The sequence below is a fragment of the Ascaphus truei genome, chromosome 22 (assembly GCF_040206685.1).
Source record: "Ascaphus truei isolate aAscTru1 chromosome 22, aAscTru1.hap1, whole genome shotgun sequence".
In the NCBI taxonomy this organism is placed as follows: Eukaryota; Metazoa; Chordata; class Amphibia; order Anura; family Ascaphidae; genus Ascaphus; species Ascaphus truei.
This window is the reverse complement of record NC_134504.1, coordinates 19,523,707-19,551,705: the sequence shown is the minus strand read 5'-3', so window position 1 is coordinate 19,551,705 and position 27,999 is coordinate 19,523,707. Positions and strand designations below refer to the sequence as shown.

General features: G+C 45.3%; 2 protein-coding genes across 2 annotated transcripts in view; one reads left to right on the top strand and one right to left on the bottom strand.

Annotated features, from left to right (window-relative positions):
• Positions 1 to 27,999, bottom strand: part of LOC142472496 (uncharacterized) — a 664,758-nt gene that overhangs the window by 430,205 nt on the left and 206,554 nt on the right. The window lies entirely within an intron of this gene.
• LOC142472497 (uncharacterized) lies at positions 9 to 22,185 on the top strand. The gene is made up of 3 exons (XM_075579554.1): positions 9 to 1,272; positions 20,735 to 20,848; positions 21,241 to 22,185. The coding sequence occupies exons 1-3, from the start codon at positions 81 to 83 to the stop codon at positions 21,405 to 21,407; spliced, it is 1,473 nt and encodes a 490-aa protein (XP_075435669.1). The 5' UTR covers positions 9 to 80; the 3' UTR covers positions 21,408 to 22,185.

Genomic DNA, 27,999 nt, shown 5'->3' with positions numbered 1-27,999 from the left:
GACACAGCTGGCATTCACCAAATATAAATCAAAGAACGTTCTTTCTCAGCACCTTCAGAGGATCACTGCCCACTACCAGCATGGACAGAGGAGCACCGCCCACTACCAGCATGGACAGAGGAGCACCGCCCACTACCAGCATGGACAGAGGAGCACCGCCCACTACCAGCCGGGACAGAGGAGCACTGCCCGCTACCAGCCTGGACAGAGGAGCACTGCCCACTTCCAGCCTGGACAGAGGAGCACTGCCCACTACCAGCCTGGACAGTGGCGCACTGCCCACTACCAGCCTGGACAGTGGCGCACTGCCCACTACCAGCCTTGACAGTGGCGCACTGCCCACGAACAGCCTGGACAGTGGCGCACTGCCCACGACCAGCCTGGACAGAGGCGCACTGCCCACGACCAGCCTGGACAGAGGCGCACTGCCCACGACCAGCCTGGACAGAGGCGCACTGCCCACGACCAGCCTGGTCAGAGGCGCACTGCCCACGACCAGCCTGGACAGAGGCGCACTGCCCACGACCAGCCTGGACAGAGGCGCACTGCCCACGACCAGCCTGGACAGAGGCGCACTGCCCACGACCAGCCTGGACAGAGGCGCACTGCCCACGACCAGCCTGGACAGAGGCGCACTGCCCACGACCAGCCTGGACAGAGGCGCACTGCCCACGACCAGCCTGGACAGAGGCGCACTGCCCACGACCAGCCTGGACAGAGGCGCACTGCCCACGACCAGCCTGGACAGAGGCGCACTGCCCACGACCAGCCTGGACAGAGGCGCACTGCCCACGACCAGCCTGGACAGAGGCGCACTGCCCACGACCAGCCTGTACAGAGGCGCACTGCCCACGACCAGCCTGGACAACAGACGCGCACTGGCCACGACCAGCCTGGACAGAGGCGCACTAGCCACGGCCAGCCTGGACAGAGGAGCACTGGCCACGGTCAGCCTGGACAGAGGAGCACTGGCCACGGCCAGCCTGGACAGAGGAGCACTGGCCACGGCCAGCCTGGACAGAGAAGCACTGGCCACGGCCAGCCTGGACAGAGAAGCACTGGCCACGGCCAGCCTGGACAGAGGAGCACTGGCCACGGCCAGCCTGGACAGAGGAGCACTGGCCACGGCCAGCCTGGACAGAGGAGCACTGGCCACGGCCAGCCTGGACAGAGGAGCACTGGCCACGGCCAGCCTGGACAGAGGAGCACTGGCCACGGCCAGCCTGGACAGAGGAGCACTGCTCACTACCAGCATGGATCCGCACTTGTTAAGTGAGTATTATATATATTTTGATGGCTCTGAAATTTGCAAGGAGGGGATATCTGGTTATTTTGCAGTTATGGGATTTGTAATAAATATGGCAGAAATAAGTAATGATTTTAATCAATCTGGAAACGTGAGATAAATGTTGGTTACAAATTGTCTTTAAAATACAAGAATTATTGCCTGTTAAACTCCTGACCAGGCCTTAGGTTTATAGAAGAAAACAGAATGAAAAAGGTGCGCTACTATAAAAAATAAGTGAATAGAAAACAGTGAAAAAACGTAATTTCAACCCAACAATTCTATATAATGAGAGCGTCTGGAGCTGTTAACAAGGGGATGGCTCAACACCCCCAACAACCATAGAGAAAAAAAGACAAGAAAAAGCGGACAACGCTCAGTGCAGTATTATTAGTGTATATTGTGTAAAAAGGGGTAATAAATTCTGTGTACATCAAATCAATTTGTAAAAGCATTTCATGTGACAAAACATGGATTACCGCACGCCTGGCCAACATATAGATGGAAGCATTGATGTCTCAATCGCCATAAGAAATAAACCCTGATGAAGTAGCATGCTACCTACGAAACGCGTAGGATTTTAGCACATAGTAATAAAACAATCATGACTTCTGAAGCTCTAGCACCGTTATGTGTTTGGTCTGCCTGGGAAAGGAACTATCTTCCTGCGTAAATCGCCACATAGTGGCTCTCATGCAGTGACGTCATCATCCAGTGCCTACACTATCGGTGTGCCGGCTGAGCTGCAGGGTCTTCTGATTCATGCTTCGGAGTTACAACCAGTATCAGCCTGTGTATGCCGATACTTCCCATACTGCTCTGATTTACATAGGTCACGGTTACCGGTTGTTGCAGGAGGGAAATGTCCCTTTTGTCAATATCACGGGACTGCCCTGAGTGACATTTCAGCACATTCAGTGCTCCGTTACATAGAACACTGTTAGCGGGACTCTCAAACTTCAAGAAGGAACTCCTGTGACATCACACGAGGGGCCACTTACCTGCAGGTGGATGACATCTCCCCGTTTTTTTCCTGAAGGTGATCGAGACATCAACGCTTCAATCTATACGTTGGCTCAGCGTGCGGTAATCCATGTCTTGTCACATGAAATGCTTTTACAAATTGATTTGATGTACGCAGAATTTATTACCCCTTTTTACATAATATACACTAATAATACTACACTGAGCGTTGTGCCCTATTTTCTTGTCTTTTTTTCTCTTAGGTTTATAGGACTGATGGTATCTATAAATAAGGGCATCTGGTTTTGTAAGTTGGGGGATTTGAGATATAGCTGTCCTGACACTATAATAAACATAAAGCTTTTAAATGTACCCTGAAAGACCATCTTTGGGGGATTCGGCAGAGTATCAGGGGACGTGGCGAAATTTAAATATCCTTGATCTGACCGCACTTTACAAGAATAACAAATAGATATGTGTAACCGTTGTGATTACACGAATCAAATGATACCAATAACCAGGGTTTTCTATGTATAATCTTTGTTTCTCATGCAAAAATACATGTTATACGGTCATATTTCCTATCCAGGCGGGTATATTAAGTAATGGGGTAGTGATTAGTGATCAAGCGCTAGTTATATGTGTTAAAAGGGATTACTCTGCCTTGTCCTCCTCTCTTGATCTACATGCCCCGCTTTCTCTCTGCCGCACTCGCCCTTTTAACCCTAGACCCTGGTTAAATTCCCACATGCGCATGCTGCGTTCCTCCACTCGTTCCTCTGAACGCCTCTGGAGGAAATCTCATACTCTCGCAGACTTCCTTCACTACAAATTTATGCTATCCTGTTTCAACTCTGCCCTCTCGCAAGCTAAACAAGCCTACTTTTCTTCACTAATCAACATGCACAAGTCTAACCCACGCCGACTGTTCTCTGTCTTTGATACTCTACTCAAACCACCCTCCGCTGCCTCTCCTTCCTCCATCTCCGCTCAGGACTTTGCTGACTATTTTAAGGAAAAGGTGGAATCCATACGTCAGAACATCCCCTCTGTTTCTTCTTCCCATCCTACACCTCTTCCTAACTCTCCTCCTGCCTTCCTTGACTCTTTTTCCACTGTCTCAGAGGAGGATGTGTCGCTGTTGATCGCCTCTTCTCCCTCTACCACTTGCCCTCTTGACCCCATTCCCTCCCATCTCCTAAAACCTCTTGCTCCTACTATAATCCCTATGCTCACGCACATTTTTAACTCCTCCCTCTGCTCTGGAACCTTTCCATCCTCCTTCAAACATGCAACAGTCATACCATTACTCAAAAACAGCAAGCTTGACCCTACCTGTCTTTCTAACTATCGACCTGTCTCCCTCCTGCCTTTTGCCTCTAAACTCCTTGAACGTCTTGTATTCGCTCGCTTGCTACATTTTCTCAACACCTATTCTCTCCTAGACCCTCTACAATCTGGCTTCCGTACTGCTCACTCCACGGAAACAGCCCTCACTAAAATAACTGACGACCTCCATGCTGCCAAAGACAGAGGTCATTACACTCTGCTCATATTACTCGACCTCTCTGCAGCATTTGACACCGTGGACCACCCTCTTCTCCTTCACATTCTCCATACTCTTGGCATTCGGAACAAAGCTCTATCCTGGATCTCATCCTACCTCTCCCATCGTACTTTCAGTGTCTCTTCTGCTAATACCTCCTCCTCCTCTATTGATCTCTCTGTGGGGGTACCCCAGGGCTCTGTTCTGGGACCTCTTCTCTTTTCTCTGTATACACTCTCTCTAGGTGACCTAATAACATCTTTTGGGTTTAATTATCACCTCTATGCTGACGACACACAAATATATTTCTCAACACCCGACCTTACACCTACTGTACAAACCAAAGTTTCTGAATGTCTCTCTGCTATATCATCCTGGATGGCCCTCCGCCGCCTTAAACTCAACATGGCTAAAACAGAGCTCCTCATACTTCCTCCCAAACCTGGCCCTACTACCTCCTTCCACATTACTGTTGGAACTACGATCATTCACCCAGTAGCCCAAGCACGCTGCCTTGGGGTCACACTCGACTCCTCTCTCACATTTGCCCCTCACATTCAAAACATTTCTAAAACCTGTCGCTTTTTCCTCCGCAATATAACAAAGATACGCCCCTTCCTCTGTTGCTCGACTGCTAAAACTCTGACTCAGGCCCTCATTCTCTCCCGTCTTGATTACTGTAACCTCCTGCTGTCCGGCCTTCCTGCCTCTCACCTGTCTCCCCTACAATCTATCCTTAACGCTGCTGCCAGAATCACTCTACTCTTTCCTAGATCTGTCTCAGCATCTCCCCTCATGAAATCCCTCTCCTGGCTTCCGATCAAATCCCGCATCTCACACTCCATTCTTCTCCTCACTTTTAAAGCTTTACACTCTTCTGCCCCTCCTTACATCTCAGCCCTAATTTCTCGTTATGCACCATCCAGACTCTTGCGTTCTTCTCAAGGATGTCTTCTTTCTACCCCCTTTGTATCTAAAGCCCTCTCCCGCCTTAAACCTTTTTCATTGACTGCCCCTCATCCCTCTGGAATGCCCTTCCCCTCAGTACCCGACTAGCACCCTCTCTATCCACCTTTAAGACCCACCTTAAGACACACTTGCTTAAAGAAGCATATGAATAGGACTGTGGCTATTCTGAACACATGGCACATAAAGCTTGGCCCCCTGCAGATGCACTTACCAGAACTCCCTCCTACTGTCTCTGTACGTTCTCCCTACCTACCAATTAGACTGTAAGCTCCTCGGAGCAGGGACTCCTCTTCCTTAATGTCTAAAGCACTTATTCCCATGATCTGTTATTTATATTATCTGTTATTTATTGGATTACCACATGTATTACTGCTGTGAAGCGCTATGTACATTAATGGCGCTATATAAATAAAGACATACAATACAATACAATACTATCAATATTGTATGCACACCTATATTACAGTATGTCCAACACTGAAAATTATACCGGTATGTCCATGAGCTGCCTGCAAAGTCATGTGATTTTCTGGGGATATCCGAGATAGATATACTAGCAAAGAATGACTTTGGCGCTGGACAAATGTGATCCATAAAAGATGATGATTTCAAACCAACAATCTTAAACGTCAAAAGAACAGGGTTTTTTTCTTAACTAGTAAAACTGACGAAGAGAGAGTGAAGAAAGGGGTGGGATGAGAAAACACCCAAAAAGGTGCGCTTATGATGTTCTCGTTGACGGGAATTTTAGAATATAAAACCCTGCATTTTAATTGATGTAGATTTCAACCAAGGAAGTATCTCGCGTTAAGATACATGAAGTCTCATACTTTTCAACTCAAGATCTTTTTGTGAAGAAGAAACACTTTATACAGGCATACCCCGCATTAACGTACGCAATGGGACCGGAGCATGTATGTAAAGCAAAAATGTACTTAAAGTGAAGCACTACCTTTTCCCCACTTATTGATGCATGTACTGTACTGCAATCGTCATACACGTGCATAACTGATGTAAATAATGCTTTTGTAACAGGCTCTATAGTCTCCCCGCTTGCGTACAGTTTCGGTGCAGGTAGAGAGCCGGTATTGCTGTTAAGGACGTGCTGACAAGCGCACGCGTGAGCTGCCGTTTGCCTATTGAGCGATATGTACTTACTCGCGAGTGTACTTAAAGTGAGTGTCCTTAAACCGGGGTATGCCTGTACATGTTTAGTGGTAACATATAGGATTTTTTTTTTCTTATTCTTTTGATTAAATAGTCTGCGTTTTAACTGTATTGTCTTGTAATTTTTTTCTGTAACATAAACACTGTATTTTTGTCTATTAAAGCTAAACTTTACTAAGTAATACTTTGGGCTCTGGTTGAACTGTTGCACTTTTTGTAGAGAGTAATGTACATTTCATCTACATCCTCCAATGCACTCATAACTAATGGGATATAGCTCCTCCTTTTTGCTGGGTTTGGACAATAAAGTTCTGACACTGGTATATAGGAGGTGTGTTCTCATCCCTGGTCAGTTAATTTTGTCCTTCCTAGCTGGGGGAAGGATGTGTTCACCCTTCCTGCCACTTTTTCACACCATTTTTGGCATTTAAAATGTTCTTTACTTTGAAGACGGATTACTTTATGGCATTAAGGTGGGCTGCCTGTTATTCTCCTGAGGTTGGACACTTAAATGGATCCATAAGGGAAGGACCTCCCTCACTACCAGGGTTTTTCACCCTCTGGTATGTATCTACAAATTTGAATCGGGTACAGGAATACTCTGCAGTGGGTCTGTGGACGCAGGATTCCCTTTCTCGCTGCTCCCCCGGTTGGGGTATGGCATCCCAGGGGCAAAGGAGGCCAACGCATGGTACTTCCAGTTTTACCATAGTCTGGGAGGACCATAGAGCCTGGTCCCACTCCATCACGGGCTGCGGACATCTCTTCTGGTTGAGCGCGGCGCCGATTATTTCACTTCTGGTCTCTTGGGAAGCCGAAAAAGTGCAGAAGTAGGTATGTAAAAGGTAACCCTTCGTCAACTGCACTAGGTTGCACCAAGACTCTTAGCAAAAGACGCTGATCTAACAAACAGTAACTGCCTCTGGGATTCTGCCTCTCCATGCAGTCACTCCCTGCAGCACAGCCAATCTACCTCTCAATATGGTTTGCATATCCGGTGATAATATAGTGTGCCTGATAATCCTGCTCTCAAGCAGTTAAAGCCCTCTGCTCTTGCAAAACATATGAGAAAAATTGCATGCTATCTGCAGCAGCCTGCATGCTCCACAATGTGGTATACTTGATCTGCTATACTGTAGTGACCTTGTAAGTCTGCTCTTAAGCAGCTAACTGGTACTTGTTTATATATTTCAACTTTGAAGATTGCAACCTGCCTACCCTGCAAGTGGTTTCCTGCTGTTACTAAATCTGGACTTGTTGTGGTATAGCTGCTTCCAAGCAGGAACCAAATGGCTGCTCATTAGTCATGTCTGTTTCTATGACACAAACCGCAGAGTTCAAATCTGACCAATCACCACTGGATTCCTCGGCTGTCTAGGAAGCCTAGGAAAGCTACTGCAATGTCCAGGTATTGAGCGAACTGTGAAGTTAAGATACCAGCATCTCACACCTAAAGACTGTGTGCTGCTCGAATTACTAAAGTGACAGAGGAAGATGCCACTTCCCCTTTAAATTAGTTTGTGTGCTGGACGAAATCCTCACTCATGCAATACTTTTGAGAAACTAGGATCCCAGCCTAAATTTAAACGTACCAGATATCAAGTTTCAGTGGATGGGTAAGACGACCGTACAGATGCAGCCAGTTGTATCTCTAGAATGGAAGAAAGAAGATCCAGCGCCACTGCTAGTGACAAATCCAGGCTACTTCCGGGTTGGTAGAAAAATCTTTATTTGGACATCACCCACACAAGGCTACACCATGATGTCACCGTTAACGCGTTTCATGCTATGGAACAGCGCTTCGTCTTGGAGTGGGGAGGTGAGGTCTGAGCCTGTACATTTAAATAAAAAAGCCCGCGATAAACGGACAAATTGGTTAACCCCTTGTCACCCATGCACAGTTAATGTATCTTATAACAAAGTAGTTCTTAAATAAACACCCTATAATCTATACAAAATGTCCTTAGATTGATCATATCATTCTTTCAATAAACATAAGATGATATAGGTATAAGTAAGGTGTTTGAACTCTTCAAGTGCAATTGTAATACTGGGGTATATAAAAATGGCAAGACGGGAGAGGGTTAAAGGATAACCCAAAAGAATTCCTATTTGCACTCCCCTATACAGATAAATGGCTAGGAAGAATTCAATCCCTGGGTAAAACCCATACACCATTTAGTGAAAATATACTTAAAATACATTTTAATTAACACTTATGCAAAGACAAATATACAAAATTTAAAAGAAACAGGGAGTGGGTTCAGGGAGTGGAGGGAGCTATTGGATGCTGTATTAATTGCTGTGAGAACACAGTTCACGAATATATAACAATCACTATTGATGCATCACATAACCCAATTCAGAGATTCTCTCACCAGGTACTGAATCTCTTGTGCTGGGTGAGATGTGTACATATATCACAGTTATAAGCAAGACCTCTAGCACGCCCAGCCTGTGTGTATGAGGCTATCACGTGATGTCTCTCCTATAGGAGTTTATGCTGTAATTAATGGGTAGTAACGCAGCATATATCTGCCAGAATCCTTGGTTGTAAAAAAAGCATACCATCAGCAGGACACACCAAGATTGAAAATTGTTCGTCACTGCATGCCTCTTGAGGGGCAGTATCGTGGATCTGTGTTAGTGTGTGAACTGCTGTATCAACCTTTTCCCAAATAGTATCCTGACGCTCAAGGCTCCAGTACAGATATAATCTGTCACTGGTGCATATAGTATAGTGTCAGCACTATACTATACAGTATATGCATATTTGTCTTTGCATAAGTGTTAATTAAAATGTATTTTAAGTATATTTTCACAAAATGGTGTATGGGTTTTTTCCCAGGGATTGAATTCTTCCTAGCCATTTATCTGTATAGGGGAGTGCAAATAGGAATTATTTTGGGTTATCCTTTAACCCTCTCCCGTCTTGCTATATGTATCTGGTTCCCGTATGCACCCCTTATCTATATATATCCTCTGTATATTTGGAGAGCGGCAATACCCTCTGTTTCATCGTATATAAAAATGGCACAACATAATCCATGACAGCATAGACACAAGGGATATACAATATAAACCTGAGCAAAATGAAGCCATAATATATTGGCAATTAAACCAGCTATATCTCAGTATAATTAATTAAACCCCTATTATATTGTGAATCCTTAATCACACACACCCAACCGTTCTTTGGTTATGAGGACTCAAGTTACCGGAAAAAGTCTGTCTTTTGTCCTAACTATAATAGGGGTCCTTCTATTACCATGTTTGAGCGGTTAGTTGAACGTTACCATGTTTGAGCGGTTAGTTGAACGGGACCTACGCCTATTATAGCAGGGGTTTTCATGTTCCTATGTGAAATCTGGTAATTTAACTTATACAGAAGTTCAGCAGATTGATTGTATTAAGAAAAATTGATATTGTTCTAAAGAATGCTGATAAGAGGGGAGCCCTAGTAGTTCTGTCTACTGATCAATATAAACGGGAAGCATTGAGACAATTGCAGGACACCTCCTCTTATCAGCATCTTAGAGGGGATCCTACTTCCAAGTATTGTCTAGAATAGACTGAATTGTTACACTTTGGCAGAATTCTTAATATTATTAGTCACAAAGAGTGTGAATTTCTCAACTGTCCACATCCCGTGATTCCGGTATTCCACAATGTCCCAAAGATCCATAAATCACTGGTCGGCCCATAGTGGCGAGCATTGGATCTTTGGGAGATGGGTTATCGCGGTATGTGGACAGATTTTTGCAGCCCCTGGTTTTTCAATTGCCATCATTCATCAAAGATACGTCAGATCTCGTCGTCGGTCTACGGGAGCTCACATGGCACAAGGAGTACAGGTGGGTCACATTAGATGTGACCTCCCTGTACTCTATCATTGAACATCAGCACGGTCTTAAAGCTATACGTCACTATCTTGATCTATCTAATTTATCTATTTCACATTGCACTTTCCTAGAAGAATCCATATCTTTTTTACTCACTCACAATTATTTTTTGTTTGATTCACAGTTTTAGTTACAAAAATTGGGTACTTCTATGGGCACGAGTTTTGCACCCTCATATGCAAATTTATTTATGGGGTTTTGGGAGTCATTGTTTATTTATCACAGTGATAATTCTTTTCGTAATAATATCGCCTTTTTTAAGAGATTTATTGACGACTTGATCTTAGTTTGGAGGGGTGATGAACACACACTGGTTTCTTTTATTGATTATTTAAACACTAATGATTTTAACATTAAATTCACTTTTGAGCACAATATTAATAACATTCATTGTTTGGATTTGCTCCTGTACATCGACAACGATATGAATATCCAGACGGACATATATAGAAAGGAGAACTCCAGGAATGCACTTCTCAATGCACAGAGTTGTCATCCCCGTTCATTGATTAGGAGCATTCCTGGGGCTCAATTTATGAGATTAAAGAGACTATGTTCGGATAACGACATATTCCTTGCACGGTCAAGAGATATGTCTGATAGATTTTTAGCCAGGGGTTATTCTGCCAAAGATGTTCTAGCTGCTTTTACTAAAGCAGATACTATGGATAGAGAGGTTCTCATCCGTAGAAAAAGGTCTTCAACCAATAGAGAGAGAATTCAATTGCCATACTCTAACTCTACACAGAGTCCATTCTTTATTACAACATACAGTCAGCAATCTCAACAAATTTGCAATACAGGCATACCCCATTTTACATACACTCGCTTTACGTACACTCGCAAGTACGTACATTTTTTTTTAATTGCACCTTACCCCCTGTGTACGTACGCGTGCTTCGCGAGTACGGACACCAGGGGGCGGCGTGTGCGTGCTGTGGCGGTGTGCCCTCTCTTCCTCTCCCCGGCTCTTCCTTCACCTGGCTCCCCCAGCCCTTCCGTTCCCCGGATCCCCCAGCTCTTCTGTTCCCCGGTTCATCCTCTCCCCGGCTCTTCCAATCACCTTCCCCTCTCCCTGGCTATTCCGATCACCCCCCGCCCCCCTCCCTCTTTCCCTGGCTCTTCCGGTCACCTTACCCTCTCCCTGGCTATTCTGTTCACCCCCCCCCCCCCCCACCGGTTCTTCCCCTCACTCCCCCCCACCCCCCGGTTCTTCCGATTACTCCCCCCCCTCGGTTCTTCCGATCACTCCCCCGAGCCCCCCCCGGTTCTTCCGATTACTCCCCCCCCCCCCTCGGTTCTTCCGATCACTCCCCCGAGCCCGCTCAGAGTCGCGCTCTAGCGTGCGTGTGCCGCCTCTGACTGCCATGCTGCTGCCGCCCGCAACCTGCACGCTGCTTGAGGTAGGGAAAGAAAGGGAGGAGGGACATGCAGGGGGTGGTGTGATGTGAGGGACATGGGGGGGTGATATGAGGGACATGGGGTGGGGGGTGATGTGAGGGACATTGGGGGGGGGGGTGATGTGAGGGACATGCAAGTGGGGGGTGATGTGAGGTACATGCAGGTGGGGGGGGGGGATGTGAGACATGCAGGTGGGGGGTGATGTGTGAGGGACATGCAGGTGGGGGGTGATGTGAGGTACATGCAGGTGGGTGGGGGGGGGATGTGAGACATGCAGGTGGGGGGTGATGTGTGAGGGACATGCAGGTGGGGGGTGATGTGTGAGGGACATGCAGGTGGGGGGTGATGTGAGGTACATGCAGGTGGGTGGGGGGGGATGTGAGACATGCAGGTGGGGGGTGATGTGTGAGGGACATGCAGGTGGGGGGTGATGTGTGAGGGACATGCAGGTGGGGGGTGATGTGAGGTACATGCAGGTGGGTGGGGGGATGTGAGACATGCAGGTGGGGGGTGATGTGTGAGGGACATGCAGGTGGGGGGTGATGTGAGGGACATGCAGGTGGGTGGTGATGTGAGGTACATGCAGGTGGGGGGTGATGTGTGAGGGACATGCAGGTGGGGGGTGATGTGAGGGACATGCAAGTGGGGGGTGATGTGAGGTACATGCAGGTGGGGGGTGATGTGAGGGAGATGCAGGTGGGAAGTGATATGAGGGAGATGCAGGGGGGGTGATATGAGGTAGATGCAGGGGGGGGTGATATGAGGGAGATGCAGGGGGGATGATATGAGGGAGATGCAGGGAGGGTGATATGAGGGAAATGCAGGGGGGATGATATGAGGGTGGTGATATGAGGGAGATGCAGGGGGGGGTTGATATGAGGGAGATGCAGGGGGGGTGATATGAGGGAGATGCAGGGGGAGGTGATATGAGGGAGATGCAGGGGGAGGTGATATGAGGGAGATGCAGGGGGAGGTGATATGAGGGAGATGCAGGGGGAGGTGATATGAGGGAGATGCAGGGGGAGGTGATATGAGGGAGATGCAGGGGGAGGTGATATGAGGGAGATGCAGGGGAGGTGATATGAGGGAGATGCAGGGGGAGGTGATATGAGGGAGATGCAGGGGGGGGGGTGATATGAGGGAGATGCAGGGGGAGGGTGATATGAGGGAGATGCAGGGGAGGGTGATATGAGGGGTGCTGGAGGAGATATGATTTTACCTGTGCGGCCTGATTTTTTAAAAATATTTATAGAGGGGGGGGGGGGGGTCTTTTAAAAATGTATTGAGGCGGTGTGGGTCTTTTAAAAATGTATTGGCGGGGGCATTTTTAATATGTATTGGCGGGGGCATTTTTAATATGTATTGGCAGGGTGGGGTTACATGTATTTAGAGGGATGGGTTTTTTTGGTATGTATTTTGTGGGGGCACTAGTAAGAAAAAATTAGCTGACATTAAAGATTTTCTTTCTATAAAGTCTACTGTATTTATTTTGGTTACAAATGCATTATTTACATTAGTTATGCATATATATGATGTCTGCAGTACAGTACATGCATCGTAAAGTGGAAAAAAAATAGTGCTTCACTTTAAGTACATTTTCACTTTACATACATGCTCCTGTCCCATTGCGTATGTTAAAGCGGGGTATGCCTGTATAGTGCCTAAACATTGGCACACTCTCCTATTGGATGAGGACATTTGTACTATGGTCCAAGGTGGACCCAGATTTACTTACTGTAAAGCTAAAACATTAGCATTCCATCTATCACCTAGTCTTTTTGATTCCAGGTCCAGTTTCCCTAGTATTAGAGGCATTCCAAAGGGGTTTTTCAGTTGCGGTAATTGCTCTATGTGCCAATATGCATATTGTGCCAAATTCATCACATATAATAACAATGTTAAAAAATATTACATCAGGAATTTTCTTAATTGCAATACAAGTTTTGTTATCTATGTTCTTTGTTGTGGATGTGGCTACAGATATGTGTATCGCACTATTAGACCATTAAAGACCAGAATAGCTGAACATGCTCGTCTAATTAGAAAGGGGGATTTACTCCACCCAGTGGCCAGACATTTCACTCAATGCTCGAGGGGTGGCATTGGTAATTTCTCATTTTCAGCCATAGAGCATATTTCTTGTCACCCTAGGGGTGGCAATAGAGAAAATACTCTTAACAAACAAGAGATGTACTGGATATACACTCTCGACACTCCACCCACACGGCATGAACTCTGATTGGGAGTTAAAACACTTCCTTCAGAGCTGAGTGGGTTGATTTGAGAGTGCCGGGAGTGTATTATCATGTAATAGCTACAATCTACTATGGTTCATTAAACATGTATATACATATGTATATTTTTTAACATCATTTATACATATATTCCAGTTACCTTTTTAGGTTTCTTGGCGGATACATATATGTGTATAGATATATATTTTTTCAATTTGTTCTGGTTTTTTGCTTTTCTCCATTTTTTGATTTCTATTAAGTTAATTTCTTTTTTCATTACAATAAGTTATTCATTATTAATGCTTGAAATCACGTTTTTCGTTGTTTTTAATGATTTGTTGTATATACCGGTATGTCACATATTAAGTTTTTAGTGTGTGTTGTTTTTTCACATACCAACATTCCTATCTAGAGTAATCTGATCTAGCGCTTGGGCTTGTTCTGATTTGATTTAATTACTACCTGCTGAGCTGGTTTGCTCGGTCAAATCATACTGAGGCTACCTCTATTTAGGTCTGTTTGTTTGTCAGGGTTTTTACTCTGATAAAGTCCCATGTCGGGATGAAACGCATCGGTGTTCCTGTCTGATGTCCAGCATTTTGTCTTAATAAAGCTGATTTTACTCCTTTAAACCTGGCTTGGCTGAAGGGAGCAGTGACCATCCATCACTTCACTCTATATTCACATTCCTATCGGATGGAGCACGCAGGGATCTCATTATTATAGCAAGGAAGATTTCATCAGCGTGATTGGCGGCGCCATCGGTTTGAATTTCGTATTGCGCTTGGCATGCTGGGATACATCCGGGTTACAGCCTTCCATTCATACAGGAGACGGGATCCTCACCAGTAACCGCAAGCACGGACCGGCTCGAGGGGTAGCAGGGATATCGGTTGGGTAAGGCAACAGTCTGGGAGATTACGTGAGTTTACGAGCGGCGCATCTGCGGACGTGTCTTCTCGTATCTCTTTCATCCATTCTGTATTATAGCCCCCGGTCCGGTTTGAGGCCATTATATGCTATCCTGCCTTATCACTTATCTTCATATATTTTTTCATTGCTGTGAGATCCCTTCCCTTTTGGACTGTACATTGGCTGTAGGTTTTACAATTTGGCTATATGTGGTATTGTAGCATCGGACTCATTGGGGTTCACTCCCCATTTTTCCTATTTGGACCAAAATAAAGGACTAAAAAATGCCCAAATGGGGACGGGGGGTTTCGGAGCACTCCATACTCCGCTGAAGTACTCTGCTTACTATTACCTCCAAACCTCTTAATCTCTAAACTCAATCCCCTTTCATAGTAACCGCTGTCCGTGTACACCTAGGGCGCCTAGGAAATTCTCCACCTCTTCTTGGAATCTTAGCGAGAATTGCTTCCCATCTTTGTTCATGACTAGATGAAATGGGAAGACCCATTGTAGCGGATCATGATATCACTAAGAACCGCTGTGACTGGGCGGAGGCCTCCTTAAAATTGTAGATCTAGAAAGATCTGGATCTCGGAGCCTTCAAAATGTACAAATTCTTGGTTCCTACAGCCTCTCGTTAGTTTCTCCTTGGTGGTATAATAGTGTAGTTTAACTATTACATCCAATAACAATACAAACCGGCACCTTTAAAGTCCAAAATAGGAACTGTTGTGGAGTCCAAATATGAGACAAAGTCCACTACAGGAGAGTCCAAACTTCAACTGCAGGCTCCACTGCAGGGATTTACATACGTGATGAAGATGTCCAATACAAATAAGCAGTGGTGCACGGTGATGGGACTCCAGCAGCAGCTATTCGTAGACTCGTGGCAATCAGGCAGATGCTCCGATCACTTCCTGGGTTCTGTATCCGGATGTACGTCACCCTGGGTTGGTCTCCGGTTTCTCCTGGTGCTTGCTGCCACTCCGTTGCCGGAAGTGCGTCACGGGAGGCGGGACAAATGTTCGAAACTCCCTTCTCCTGCTCAAATGTCTGGACAAACTCCTGTATTGCTCTGCTGACAAGCTAGTACTCTGTCTTCCAACGGCCCAACGCGTTTCGTGCGCATGCGCACTTCATCAGGGGTTGACTATTACATCCCTGCATCTCCGAGGATCCGCAAATTTTGGACCCAAGGCTCGGTGTGCTCTGTCCATATGTAGATCACTTCAAAGACGCGATGAGTCTATTTGGGTAAACAAGTTCGTCAGATAGGGTTGAACCGCATCCGGTTCGACTGTTTCGGGGATCTTTTTTTTACTCTTCTCGGTTCTCCAGATCATCGACGGTATCATTCAGGTTCCTGATCTCGTCGTTAAGTCGGAACAATTCTTCCCCCATTGAGTAAGAGCAGCAAATTAACTACTCATAGCTCATACAGTAAAGACAACTGGTTACAAAGAAAGGTGTATTCAGCAATAAATAGTAACACATAGATGGCGTGTTACCAGCAGCATTAGAATGCAGAAGTGCATAATATGTAATTGTCAGTGGAACAGCTGATGCTCCGCAGTCAGAGATGAGGACCTTCACAGTGAGAAGACGGACGGAGCTCAGTGGCTCTATTTAGGCTACTGGCAGGGATCACCAAATAGAGGGAAAATAGTAAATTACCTCTATGGCCTCGCTCAATGTTGCAGTCCTATTTCCGTTCCGGTCCCGGTGTCACACGTGCTGTGCTCGATATCCTACACCGTCTTCCAGAGCTGCTTTCAGTTAGTGTTCCAAGTCTCCGATCCTGCACTGCTGCTGCGGTATATCCAATCAAAAGGCAAGGCTAAAAACACTGCAGGAGATTGGTTGACAGCTCAAACATGCAAAAAAGCAAACTCAGCTCACCGGGTATGAACACAAATAAAAGAAAATGTATTAAACTACAGCAGTAAAAACACATACGATACAAATACAAGTGATACTATGACTAGTGCTAGATCTAAAAATATATAACAGTGCAGTGCACAATAGTGACTATAAAAGTGACACATCATTGTATACATCATTGTGATAAAGCTGCCCGGTTACCTTATGTGGGGACTATCTCAAATAGTCACCAAAAACAAGTGCGTTATACAAATAATACAAACACAAGGAGGGGAAAAGGGGAAGTGGAGGGGGAAGGAATACCCTCGCTACTGCTTGCTGGATGTGGCTATTTGGAGGTGCTACTATCAGGGGTAATGTCAAATAGAAAAAACAGAGAGAGGTAGAACCCCAAGGAGAGCACTCTACCAATGTGTAGCCAAAATGTATCAGAACCTAGTAAGGTGGGTGAGTAATGAATTAATTAAAACCAGAAACTTTAATTGAGTCTTAACTCTAAATATAAAATAATATGGGGAACACTATAGGTCAAGTAATATACTAATGATAGCCAGTGTACAGTGAATTAATATTAAAAATGAGCAAAGCAGACCACAATAAACTCTGTACTGTAAACCCAGAGTCTGGGATATGGCCGCACGATAACACTAGTGGTGTAGAGTAGATCCAAAGGATGGTTATAGGTCAAAACAGGTAACGGTAAGTGTCTAGTTTGTACTATGTCGTATGGCATAAATCAGCATGTCGATATCAACGCTGACTGTAGCAGTATACAGGTATAGCTGGTTACTTGTACAGGTTAGTGGTATTGTACCTATATCAGTAACACAGCACACAGAATCTGTTATCTGTGTAAATAATGCCAAAAGCCGTGCCTGTTGGTGGTGGATCTCTATGTACAAAAGCCACTTGATGTTAGTATGGTGCGTGAGTATTGTACACACAAGTTAGTGGTATTGTACCTATATCGCTAGCACAGCCCACAGAGTCAGTTATCTGTGTAAACAATGCCAAAAAGCCGTGCCTGTTTATGGTGGTTCTCTGTAAGTATAAGCCACCTGGTGTTAGTGCGGTGCGTGAGTGTTGTACACACACATACACGTAGCAGTATACAGGTATAGCTGGTTACTTGTACAGGTTAGTGGTGTTGTACCTATATCAGTAACACAGCACACAGAGTCAGTTTATCTGTGTAATTAATGCCAAAAGCCATGCCTGTTGGTGGTGCATCTCTATGTACAAAAACCACTGATGTTAGTATGGTGCGTGAGTATTGTACACACAAGTTAGTGGTATTGTGCCTATATCGGTAACACAGCCCACAGAGTCAGTTATCTGTGTAAACAATGCCAAAAGCCGTGCCTGTTCATGGTGGTTCTCTATATGTATAAGCCACTTGGTGTTAGTGCGGTGCGTGAGTGTTGTACACACACATACACACCATATCAGTGTCAGTATTAATCTAAAACAAGGCTAAAAACACTGCAGGAGATTGGTTGACAGCTCAAACATGCAAAAAAGCAAACTCAGCTCACCGGGTATGAACACAAATAAAAGAAAATGTATTAAACTACAGCAGTAAAAACACATACGATACAAATACAAGTGATACTATGAATAGTGCTAGATCTAAAAATATATAACAGTGCAGTGCACAATAGTGACTATAAAAGTGACACATCATTGTATACATCATTGTGATAAAGCTGCCCGGTTACCTTATGTGGGGACTATCTCAAATAGTCACCAAAAACAAGTGCGTTATACAAATAATAGGAAGAAACCCTGGCGCATGTGTTAATTGAATATACAAAAACATACAATTGATAAACAATAAGTCCTCAAAGGATATATCAATGGTGGTGTTGAAGGAAAATGTCCTTTCTTCTTTGTGATGACAAATCTGAAATGGACTCAGTCCTCAATATGTAGTGTAAGTTCTTCTTTGCAGCAACAGCTATCCTATTCAATGGAACAAAAACCGTGGACAAAACATTGCGCAATAACGTTTTAGCAATGAAGCCCTCCTGTGTGGATGTCCCAAAGAATTGCCTACTTACTAGAAATAGGAAGATAGCGTGCGGTGGAGAGAAACTGTATGGTGAGCCGCCTGAATCCAATCTTTTCCAGGGTGACACGAACCCCTCGTGATGTCCCTGGTTCAGATGGATATCGAGAAAAGCGCCCTCTTTCACAGATAGTGTTTTCAGGATCTGCTATCGTTTTTCTGCCCTCTCCGATGAGCTTTCATACAGTACTCTGTTGTTTCTCCAACTCTGGTTAACAATGAAGTGTATGCCACAGATTCTTTTAGTTTCTGTACCTCTGTAATATCACAGGTGTACATTTTTTGCGTTTATGCACCTTTATAGGCCTTCTAAACTCGGTCATATACAAAGTGTCCCAGAATTGCTCCAAGGAATGACTGATGCTACCAATTGCACACTTGCAAGTACTACAGTAAGTCCAGAAAAATCAATGGATGAATGATTCCATAAATACACTCCGGTCCAGCGTCCCACTGATAGAGTCATTAGGTAACCTGAAACCCCACAGCACTGTGCGTTCGTGACTATCCCACGGGACGGGGCTATGGCGTGGTAGGGAGGAAATAAAGCAGCGGTACTGCCGTGTCCCCTGTAAGGGAACCATAAACGGCTATATGTATACCGCAATCCTCCGCCACTGCCCTCATAAACCCGGTGTCAAACACGGCCAAACTCCCCACAAGGGAGGGGGGGGGGGGAAATGAGTTTTACTCACGATCTTGACACGCCGGGTCTCGACTCAAACACTGACGCAGGGCTCCCCTGATCCGGAAGTGTAGCAAAGCGTGCTCCAGCCAAGGCAAAATAGACAGAAATGGGGTAATCAGGCGGTTCACTGCTGCCGTCAAAGTATGAAATTGGAGATCCACACGCAAATAGATAAAAGGTTGTTTAATGAGTGCCTATACACTGGAAAAAGTTCTGCTACAGAGAAAAACTCTGACGCGTTTCGTCCGCAGGTAGGGACTTTGACAAAGTCCCTACCTGCGGACGAAACGCATCAGAGTTTTTCTCTGTAGCAGAACTTTTTCCAGTGTATATGCACTTATTAAACAACCTTTTATCTATTTGCGTGTGGATCTCCAATTTCATACCTTGACGGCAGCAGTGAACCGCCTGATTACCCCATTTCTAAACTCGGTCATAGACATAGCTCCATGGACCAGATTGCATCTCGGATAGCTACAGGTCAACTTTATTCAATGTGGCAAGGCCAGGTTTCAAACACTGCAGGATAGAATTGCACTGTTGGCATCTACAAGATGAAGTCTCTCGCTACAGATGCCAGTATAACAGGACGGGGGGCCTTATGCAGAAACAGATCGGCCCAGGGACGATGGTCATCAAAGGAGACCAAGTTACTGATCAACATCCTGGAAATACGTGCAGCATTCTATGCAATTCAAAAAATTAGTTCACTCCTAAGGGGCCTTCCATATGTCGGACAATGTCACAGCACTGACTTGTATCAACCGACAATGGGTCTCACGAAGTGTACAAGTTCTCTGAGAGGTCTCAAAGATCCTGAGATGGATGGAACAGGCAGTTCCCCATCTTTCAGCTGCTTATATTTCAGAGACCAAAATATAAAGGCAGATTTCTTGAGCAGACAAACTGTCCTAGCAGGAGAATGGGAGTTGTGCCCACAAATATTCATGGACATACTAAAACAATGTGGTCACCCATCGATTTAGACTTGATGGCTTCCATAACAAACCTGAATTCACCTCCAGGTGGCTAAATCCCGAAGCCACTGTTTCGGACACCATGTCAATTATTTCGACATTCCATCTCGTATAGGTGTTCCCTCCCACTCCGTTACTGCAGATGAGTAAGTGTATAGTTTCCTTAATAAACAGAGACCTCAGACTCTGTACGTACATTTAATAATTCCGTTGGTTGTGGAGCAGGTTAAATATATGTTGTAATGGAGTATGGGTAAATATTAAGTCATTTGAAGTACCTTGCAAAGGAGAAAGGTGAGGCAGCTAGTTAGTTGTGTGCATTAACCCTGGTCGCATATATGTCACATGCTCACAAGTGTGCCCTTCATGACAGATAGTATATTGGGCGGATTGAGGGGAGATATTGTTTGTTTGAGGGTCCATGCATGGAGAAAAGGGGATCGGCTAGATAGCTGTGTGTATTAACCATTGTCCCATATACAGGTCACATACACACAGGTGTGCCATACGTGACATGAGTCAAACACCCAAACTAATTCATATTATGTTTTTATAGAACAACTAGCAGGTAAGATGTAATACAGTATGTCTTCAACTATATTTGTCAATTTCTGTCAGAACGGCTAGTAAAACATTTCTTTACGACGGGTATTATATTATATCGATATCAGCTGGGGAAATCACAAAAAGAGCCCCAAATCCCAGCTTTACATGATGGGTTTTTCCTTTACTTATTGCCAGGGTTTTCAGCGGTTGTACCTAATCCATTAGAAATTAAGTTGGAGAAAGAAGAACCTAATACTGAGGATCATCTGACCTCGATAAAGAGTGAAATAGATTCATTTGCTGTTGGTGGTAAGTAACCTTGTATCCTCACTTGTCTTCTATTCAATTTGTTTTTCAAATGGACTGAAATATCTACACTATTGAGGAAAATAACATTAAAGCATGGATACAATTGTTAGCTACATTTTCTATTAATAAACAAACACATGATTTGTCTAAGGTTATATTGAGATTGTTGTGATTACAGTATTGAGGTTTGAATATTAGTTACACCATAAACTCCAACATGTTTTAAGCACTCAGTGGTAAAAACATTCATCACTCAGGGCTAATAATCAAGTGCAATCAATTACTTATCCCCTCCTCTTATGAATCAGTATACAGTATTTTGTATAGTGATATCACAAGAAGAGTTTCCACTCCCAGCGTTACATGATGGATTTTCCTTTTCTTGTTGGCAGGTTTTCCTGTGATTGTACAGGAGAGGTTAGAGATCAAGTCTGAGAAAGAAGAACCAAACTCTGAGGATCATCTGCCCCCAATAAAGAGTGAAATAGTTACATTTGCTAACGATGGTGAGTACCACAACATCCTTTTGGGTAAACAAAAGTTATCTTGTTACAAGTAGTATGGTCACTTTAGGGAATATTCACGGTTAATTGCCTCTCATAGGAAGTCCCTAGGCCTCTAATTATTCTGGAACAAGGCACATGCAGCCGAGTTACAGGAGCAATATGTCTCTCTCTCAAACGAATGTAAAGTTGGAAATGCAGAGTTATGGGTCTCTGACCATTAATGGAGCGCATTTGGAAAAAACTGAACTATTTTTCAAGGGCACCTTCCACTGTTTAGCCACTGAGGTAAATCACAAAATTTCACCCCTCACGAGCCCCCACTATTTCCCACCCTCTACCCATGTATTTCTCTCCGCTCTGTCTCACTCACTCTCCCCCCCATCCCCCCTTGCATGTATTTATCACGTGTCTCACTCTTACTCCCTGTTTTCCTCACTCCCCCCTCTCTCCTCTCAATCGCCCCTACCTTCTGTCAATTACCCCATTCTCACTCAATCACCCCTACAAAATATATACCAAAAAAACCTACCCCCTAAATACATATAACCCCACCCCGCAATACATAATAAAAATACCCCTCCCCACCAATACATATTAAAAATGCACCTGCCAATACCTATTAAACTTGTAAAGTGAGAAGGGCCGAACTGCTCCACGAATTCGGGCCGTACGGGTAAAATCATCATCATCATCATCATTATCATCATCCTCATATACCGACCCTCCATCTCACATCCCTCTCCCCTCCTGCTTCTCACATCACTCTCCCCCCCCCCCTGTATCTCACATCACCTCCCTTCCCCCAGCGGTGTACGGTGCCTGTCAGAGGGGGCCACGTGTGCCTGTCAGAGGGGGCCACGTGTGCCTGTCAGAGGGGACCACATGTGCCTGTCAGAGGGGGCCACGTGTGCTTGTCAGAGGGGGCCACGTGTGCCTGTCAGAGGGGGCCACGGGTGCCTGTCAGAGGGGGCCACGGGTGCCTGTCAGAGGGGGCCACGGGTGCTTGTCAGAGGGGGCCACGGGTGCCTGTCAGAGGGGGCTGCGGGTGTGTAACACGTAGCTCACCACAAACGAAGCGTGACCGCGGTGCTGAGGTAGGGAATTGCGTAACGCCAACCCACAGCCACGCGGGCGCGCCTAGGATGTAGATTGGTCGTGCAAGCCAGGTCAGGATTAGAGATGTGAAAATAGTAGATGGTACTTGCCAAATCAGGAGTGGAGAGTTGCAGATCGTCGGGGTGCGTAGCCAAGTTCAGGATTGGAGAGTAGCGAATCGTCGGGGTACGTAGCCGGGTTCAGGATAGGAGAGTAGCGGATCGTTGGGGTACTTAGTCAAGGTCAGGACTGGAGACAGGAGAATGGTCGTTCGTAGCTGGATCAAGAGATAAGCAGGGTCAGGCAACAAGAGGTTAACAGGCAAGGTCACAGGAACTGAATGCAGCAAGGCACGGCTTCACACTAGACTATGCTCAGCAATGGGAGTCTGAAACAGAAAGGCATATAAAGGGAGATCCTCAAATAGAAAGACAGAATAGAACCAGGAAGCGGAATCCTATTTGTTGCTGGTGCACACAGGTGTGCCCTATGATGTAGCCTGATTAGGAACGGGGGCGGAACCGCTCGCGTGTCACGGAGGTCAGGGGTCGGAGCCTGGAATGCACATCACTCCGACGCCGGTCCTGTCCGTCACCAGAGTAGGTGCGGATCTTGGAACGCGCATCAGCGGGGAGGCTGGACGAGCGCACCGGAGCGGGGGCGGAGTCAGAACCCACGGGCGGAGAGTCAGACTGCGCAAGATCCACGCGCGCGTAACGACCCTGAGAGTGCATCCTGGATGCCCATCACGAAAGGGTCATTAATGTGGGGAGACGGTCTTCGGCCGCCAGGATGGCGATTCCTCACAGTCCCCCCCCCCCACTCTAGGAGCGACCTCGGGGCGACTCCACGATGGCTTATCCGGAAATTTTGTATGAAAGATACGAACTAGTCTGGCTGCGTGAACTCTGACTCGGAATTCAAGACCTTTCCTCTGGACCGTAAACCTCTCCACTGTACCAGATAATGCAGGGATCCTCTGGAGATCTTGGAATCCAGGATAGATTGTATCTCATACTCGGTTTGGCCTTGAACCATATGAGGAGAAGTGGAAGGAACCGGAATTGAGTATGATTCTGGACCACGGGTTTGAGAAGAGAAACATGAAACACAGAGGGAATCCTCATGGATGGAGGGAGAGCGAGTCGATACGCAACCGGATTGATCCTCTCTGAGACAGAGAAGGGGCCAAGAAATCTGGGTGCGATTTTCATAGAAGAGACCTTCAGCCTAATATTCCTGGATGACAGCCTGAACTTGCCACCAGGTTTGACGTCCAGAGCAGGTCTGCGGTGGCTGTCATCTGCCACTGAGACCCCTGAGGAGGGTAGAACAAGAGGAAGAGTAGACGGGTTGAATCCGTAATTCACGAAGAAAGGAGACTCCAAAGTTGAACCACTACATGCGTTGTGGGCGAATTATGCCCAGGGTAAGAGTTCAGCCCAGTCGTCTTGGGAGTTAGAGGGGTCCACGGGTGCCCGTCAGAGGGGTCCACGGGTGCCCGTCAGAGGGGTCCACGGGTGCCCGTCAGAGGGGTCCACGGGTGCCCGTCAGAGGGGTCCACGGGTGCCCGTCAGGGGTCCACGGGTGCCCGTCAGAGGGGTCCACGGGTGCCCGTCAAAGGGGTCCACAGGTGTCTGGTGGGCAGGGGAGTCAGGGAAAATAAATACACACACTCGCCCAAAACAGAACAAATACACACAGTACAGGCACACAGCCTCACCTGTAGTCTCCTACCCATGCTGCTTCTTCCTCTGCTTGGACACATCCCACAGGCTCCTCATACCTCCTACTGATTGGCTGCATTACCCAGCAGCAGCCAATCAGGATAGAGTAAACTACCCAGCCCCCTAACACCAGCCCTTCTCTGGGAAATCCCACTAAACCGTTCTGATGCTGTCACGGAACCCCAGAGTTCTGCGGACCCCCAGGTTGGGAAACACTGCATTAAGCTAACGACTCAACTCCACTTTGCTGTCCTCCCTCTCCTCTCTGCTACTCTACTGACCCCGACAATCTTGTCATGAACTAGAATTTGCCCAATCTTCCTCTCATGCTCTACACGCCCCACTTCTCTGCTACTCACCCTTTTAACCCAAGACCATAGCAAAACTGCCACATGCAGCATAGTTAGAGAAGCAATATGTTTCTCTCAAACGAGTATAAAGGTTGGAAATGCAGAGTTATGGGTCTCTCGCCATCAATGGAGCACATTTGGAAAAAAACAGAACTAATTTTCAAGGGCACCTTCCACTGTTTGGCCAGTGTATTCTGCTTGTGCTCTCAGACCCTAAATGCGAAGAGAATGCAGAAGTTTTTCTCTTAATTTCTCTATTCTCCCCTTTCTGACCATTACTTAATCTCATTTACTATCTCACAATTCTCCTTTTCTTCACCTCCCATTTACCCCTCAGTTCTGCAGAGACTAGCGTTTCATTAACCTAACGACTCAACTTTACTTTGCTGTCCTCTCTTTGCTATTGTACTGACCCCGACAATCTTGTCATGAACTAGAATTTGCCCAATCTTCCTCTTATGCTCTACATGCCCCACTCCTCTGCCACTCACTCTTTTAACCCAAGACCTTGGCAAAACTGCCATACATGCATTTTTTGCTCCTGCACTCACTCCTCTGAATGCCCCTAGAGGATATCTCACTCTATCTTACATTCTCCGTTACAAATTTTATCTATCTGGTTTAAACTCTTCCCACAAGCAGGCTAAACAAAGCTGCATTACCTCACTAATGAACACTCACAAGTCCAGCCCATGCTACCTCCTCTCTGTATTTGACTCCCTACTCAAACCACCATCTGTTAACTACTATTCTTCCTCCATTCTAACCTCAGGAATTTGCTGACCATTTTACCATGGTGGATTTGATTTGTGGACGCATCCCCTCTGCATCCTCCTCATATTCTACAGCTCTTCTTCCTAACTCTCAAACCTGCCTTCTTTGACTCTTTCTTTCCTCTGTCATAGAGGAGTAGTGTTGTTGCAAAAATAGCAATGTAATCTGCAAATCATTGGTGACTTATTTACAATTTATTTGTATCCTTTATCATCCATATAGAATGTCCTGAACAATTCTTCATGTTGCCCTGACAAGCTTGGGTCACATGGTGTCTCCCTGTTGCACTCCCTTGCTGATCCTTATCTTGCCTGTCTCTTCAAGTAATCTATAAATTGATGGAGCATTCTCATAAACGTTATTTATAATATCAAAATTCTCTTTAACACTTTAAAATACATTAAGAAAACAAACTGCTGGTGTAGACAGAAACAAATGGCTTTCGTACCCTACGAATCTTAAGCAGAGTGGTAGATCGTATTTATTACTTGTACGACTTGGATATGGCCCATTGTGTTGTATTCACTATGAAATTGTTTGTTATCTAGGCTGGCCGTGTGTGTGGCAGGGGATTAGCAAGCATTTTCATAAAAATGTTGTGATTAGAAGTACGGTAGACTGGTCTGTAGTTATTGATGTCTTCTTTGTTTCCTTTATTGTGGATGAGAATAACTCTGGTATTGTTCCATTGTCCTGGAATTGTCCCATTCTTCAAGCAGCATGTTAGAATTTTACAATGATTTTCTCTACTTCCCCAGCTTGTTTAACATTTTCAGTTGTAATTCCATCTTCCCTGGGGGCCTTTCCATTCTTCATGGATTTTAATGCCTTTACCACCACTAATGATGTACTGAAGGATGCATGGTACATCATTGGTGACGTCTCGCTCTTCCTTTGCTGGATGATGACCGGTGTTATGTGATCTTGTATAATTTAATACAGAAGTTCTCAACTCTCTTTATGATAATTGCACAATTTTATTGTTGATCTATCGTCTTGTTCGAGTGAACTGATTTGCTTCGTCCCAATCATAAGTCGCTGATTTGTTATCTTCGATCGTCATCTTCACAATATCACTGTGACATGTTCTTATATTGTTGCTTCATTTCTTATTGTTTCCGTTGTAATAGCTTTGTCTCATCTGCAGCATTTGATACTGTGGACCACCCTCTTCTCTTTTCTTTTCTCCATACTCTTGGTATCCGTAACAAAGCTCCACCCTGGATCTCCTCTTACCTCTTCCATCGTACTTTCAGTGCCTCTTTTGCTAACACCTCCTCCTCCCCTATCGATCTCTATGTGGGGAGACCCCACGGACCTCTTCTCTTTTCTCTTTACACACTCTCTATTGGTGACCTAATCACATCTCTTGGGTTCAAATATAACCTCTATGCTGATAACACACATTTACTTTTCAACCCCATACCTTACACCTGCTGTACAGATCAAACTATCTGAATGTCTATCTGCAATATCATCCTGGATGGCCCTCCGCCAATTTAAACTTAACATGACAATATCAGAGCTCCTCATATTTCCTCCCAAACCTGTCCCTACTACCTCCTTCTACATTACTGTTGGAAGCACCATCATACACCCAGTAACACAAACCTAATTTTCAACTCTACTTCAAAGTCTCTGCTGTTATTGTTGAGATTCTTGATGTTAATTTGTTTGTCTTCTTTTTAATACATTTTCTTTCCATTTTGTATTCTGATGTAATTTGCAGCGAACCAATATGTGATCACTCTTTGTGTCAAAACTGTTAAGAATTGTGCAGTCTTCAATCGTGTTTATTCCTAGTTAGGATATCGTCCATTTCATTATTGTTTCCATTTGGTATATAATACAATCAGGATGTAGAAGTTTTCATATTCTAGCAGCCTGTCCACACATTCATTCCTGTTACCATAATTGTACTTGCCAACCGATGCTTCGTCTTTCTGCTTGACACCAATCTTTGCATTGAGATCTCTCATAATGACCTTGAGGTGGCAATTTCCTTTGTTACGTTGGTTTATATCATGGTAAAAGTCTTCCACGTCACTGTCTGTGTGACGTAATGTTGGAGCATACACTCGGATTATTTGAACATGCAATATAACTGTCATGCGCTTCCGTGTGAGGCAAGCAATAACCACCCTTAGGGTGTCTTCAGACACCAGAGCTATGTGGGAGGGAGCTACGCGTGGCCACTGAGTTGACCGGTGCAGGGGGATGTCGTCTTACCTCTCCTGCATCCTTGGTCTGGGACCCGCTCTCCTCGCCAGCTCCTGCGTGCCGCCGTCAGTGAAGTCCAGGTAGAAGAGAAAAAACGGCGCAACTGCGCATGTCTGAGAAAATGAAGCTCCCGGATGTTTCTTCAGAAAAACTTTATTGAACACACACAAGGGCTACACCGCAATCTCCCCCTCTACGCGTTTCACCCTTACAGATAGGGCTTCGTCTCGGAGTGGGGAGAAGCGGTGACTGCCTGCTTAAATACACTCAAAAGCCCGCGAAAAATAAATTTAAAATTTAACCTGTTCAGTACCTTTGCCTGTTTGTATGTTAAATACCTATGCCATAATGGTCATATTGCAATGATTAAATATGGTCTGTATCAGACATATATATATATATATACACATAGGCTATATTGTCAGGCAGTGTATTGAAAGTATATCAATGATTAAAAAGCTCGTCACAGCACTGCAAAG